The following is a 2,534-nucleotide window of genomic DNA, read 5'->3' as shown; positions in this document are numbered from 1 at the left end:
AGAGCGGGAAGCGAGACTTGACAGATGGAGTTGCAAATGAAGAGAAAAGCAGACAAGTAAACTTACTGGACATCGACTTCGAAGTCTGTAGGGATGTAGGTGGGATGCTGAAGGTGCCAACTGCAGTAGAAGCCTTTGGGATAGGTGTTTGATCGACACGTCACCTGCGGTTCCTTCGGAGGAACTGTGAAGAAAGCAGAAGGGTGGAAATGTAAGTACTTTGTCAGCAACAACACCTTTCGGAAATCCATCAGCGGCCCAAAATACAAACCCCAGGAGGCTTTTTTTTAACGATATCCCCTGCTTCCGTGGCCGCATAACCCCTTGAGCCTCCCCATTCCACGCATCAAGTGGGAAAGGAAATGTAATAACCGCCCATGCCCTCCTTCCAGATTAGGGTCCTTTCTTACAGCGCCACTGGACCGTGCCTACCGCTGCCAGAATTGAAACTGATGACTTGGACCGGTTGCCAGGGTTACGCATAATATTACTCCTTCCCATGTGTTCCTGTGTGTGAAATGGAGAGTGATTTAAGCTCCGTTGGCTGCCGAGCGCCGCCTTCTCCTTCCTCATCTCCATCGGCCCCCGGGGGCCTGACAAACTAGAGCCCGCAAGAAACAAAACCGCTTCAAAAGCTCACCTCTGGGCTCCCCTTTGAGCTCTGATTGCACTAAACTACCAGCTTACACACGTTCTTTCCTTACGTTATTGCGATGAAATAGGCTTTGAGATTTTTGATGGAGATTTCGCCAAAGTATCTGTGCACTTGTGGGAACTTGCGATGTTCTTAAGGCCTGATATAAAAGGCACAGACTAAAGAACATTTGAAAGTGACGTTAAGCCATTTCGTGGTGATTGCTAAGGTAAACACCATTACTATGGCAAATAACCTAACCTATGTGAAACTTTCTCCCTTTTTGTGTAAATTGACATAAATAACACCACAAATTATGTACTGTTACTTTAAACAATCAACTTGGTGGACAATAAAACAGACGAAAAAAAAAATCATATATACAGCCAAATATACAGAATAAAACTTGAGTGTCGGGAATTTAAGACCAATCAGCAACCACCCTGAATACCCTGGCAACCCATGTTTCAACAACCTAACAATCACCAAGAACACCCTTGCAACCAGATTTTGTCACCACAACTTTTATTTTATTTTATTTTATTTGTTTATTTTTATTTGTTTATTTTATTTAATTTTATTTTATTTTGCAGTGCGGTTTACAAATAAACAAGTGGGAAAAAAGATGATTCTAGATGATTCTAGAAATGATCAAAAAACAAGCCTCAACATGTAAATAAATAATTTGTAGATTTTTTTAATTATAAAAAAATATTTTACTATAAAGAATATTATTTTCTGAAGTGTAGAAACAAATATAACCTAATAATCCCTCCTTCAATAACCTCTCAACTGACCCCTCCACATTTTTAAGCCTAATAAATTTAATTAATTTCATTTCATTTTATTTTATTTTACAGCAGAATGTAATTATTGAAATAGCCTGCTGTGAAAACACTATCCTTTTATTTAGCTTTTTTTTGAAAAATCACCCTGCTGTTACTTTGGGGAAACATCTTGTTCTATTCATTACTCAGCAATGAAGAATCAATTATCAATCCAATGCAGTTTTACTCTTCTGTTAAGAAATAAACAAGAATACTGATCAAAAAATGAGTAACTGCAAACCACACATTAACAGACTGGTGTTGCATACTTCATTGCTAGACCAAAACAGTGAGATGAAATTAACTGTGTGGGGAAACATGAATGCAGGAGATAGGAGAAGACTTGTTAGAGGAGAGGAGAGGAGAGGAGGAGTCCGGAGCACGATGCGTTTGACCTGACATTCCATCCGTGAGCCGCAAGCTCAGAGCTTAGACAGCTTCTCCTCAGGAGGTGCATTCCTCCATAGAGTTGTGCCTGCAGGAGGCCTTCCTCACCCTCAGGCCAAATGGGCACACTGACAGCTCACGGACCCTCATCCCCGGCTACTAACAACCCCGGAACCCTCCCCTTTCACTTCCCCACCCTTCCCAAAAGAAAGTGCATGGCCATCCGCACAGTGGAAGATCTCAAAGACATTCTCTAAAGAAGCGAAAAAACAAAAGAAGGTTGCTTTTCGGAGAGAATTTGCAACCTAGCAACACCTCTATTGTTTCCTTTATGTTTTTTTTTTCTTTCTTTCCCCCCTTTTTTTGTAGGACAGAATGTTGTTGAAGTGACAAAAGACATATCTCAGCGTTCTTCCTTACGAGTGATTTCATCTAAGCTACCGGTGCCAAAGGAACAGCGTCAGCCGGAGATGTGGAGAAGCTAAACAAAAGTGTCACTTAAGCCATTTTGATCACACTAGCATTGAATGAAACGAATGGGAAAGTTATTCAAATTGCTTAGTTAGGAGGGTGAATCTCACAAAGGAACATCTGGGTTATAGAGGTTTAATTTAATTTAACTTAACTTAACTTAACTTAACTTAACTTAATTTAATTTAATTTAATTTAATTTAATTTAATTTAAT

At 39.9% G+C, this 2,534-nt stretch overlaps 1 protein-coding gene across 1 annotated transcript in view; it reads right to left on the bottom strand.

The window, feature by feature from the left end:
• Positions 1-2,534, bottom strand: part of LOC107667243 (ciliary neurotrophic factor receptor subunit alpha-like) — a gene marked incomplete at its 3' end in the record, with an annotated part of 139,834 nt that overhangs the window by 4,692 nt on the left and 132,608 nt on the right. Inside the window, exon 4 of the mRNA XM_016458865.1 lies at positions 67-184. Within this exon, the coding sequence (XP_016314351.1) occupies positions 67-184 (118 nt within the window). The remainder of the gene's footprint in view (positions 1-66; positions 185-2,534) is intronic.

Source organism: Sinocyclocheilus anshuiensis, unplaced genomic scaffold (genome assembly GCF_001515605.1).
Source record: "Sinocyclocheilus anshuiensis isolate Anshui unplaced genomic scaffold, SAMN03320099.WGS_v1.1 scaffold952, whole genome shotgun sequence".
Taxonomy (NCBI): Eukaryota; Metazoa; Chordata; class Actinopteri; order Cypriniformes; family Cyprinidae; genus Sinocyclocheilus; species Sinocyclocheilus anshuiensis.
The sequence above is the reverse complement of the archived record's forward strand: the minus strand, read 5'-3'. Positions and strand labels throughout refer to the sequence as shown.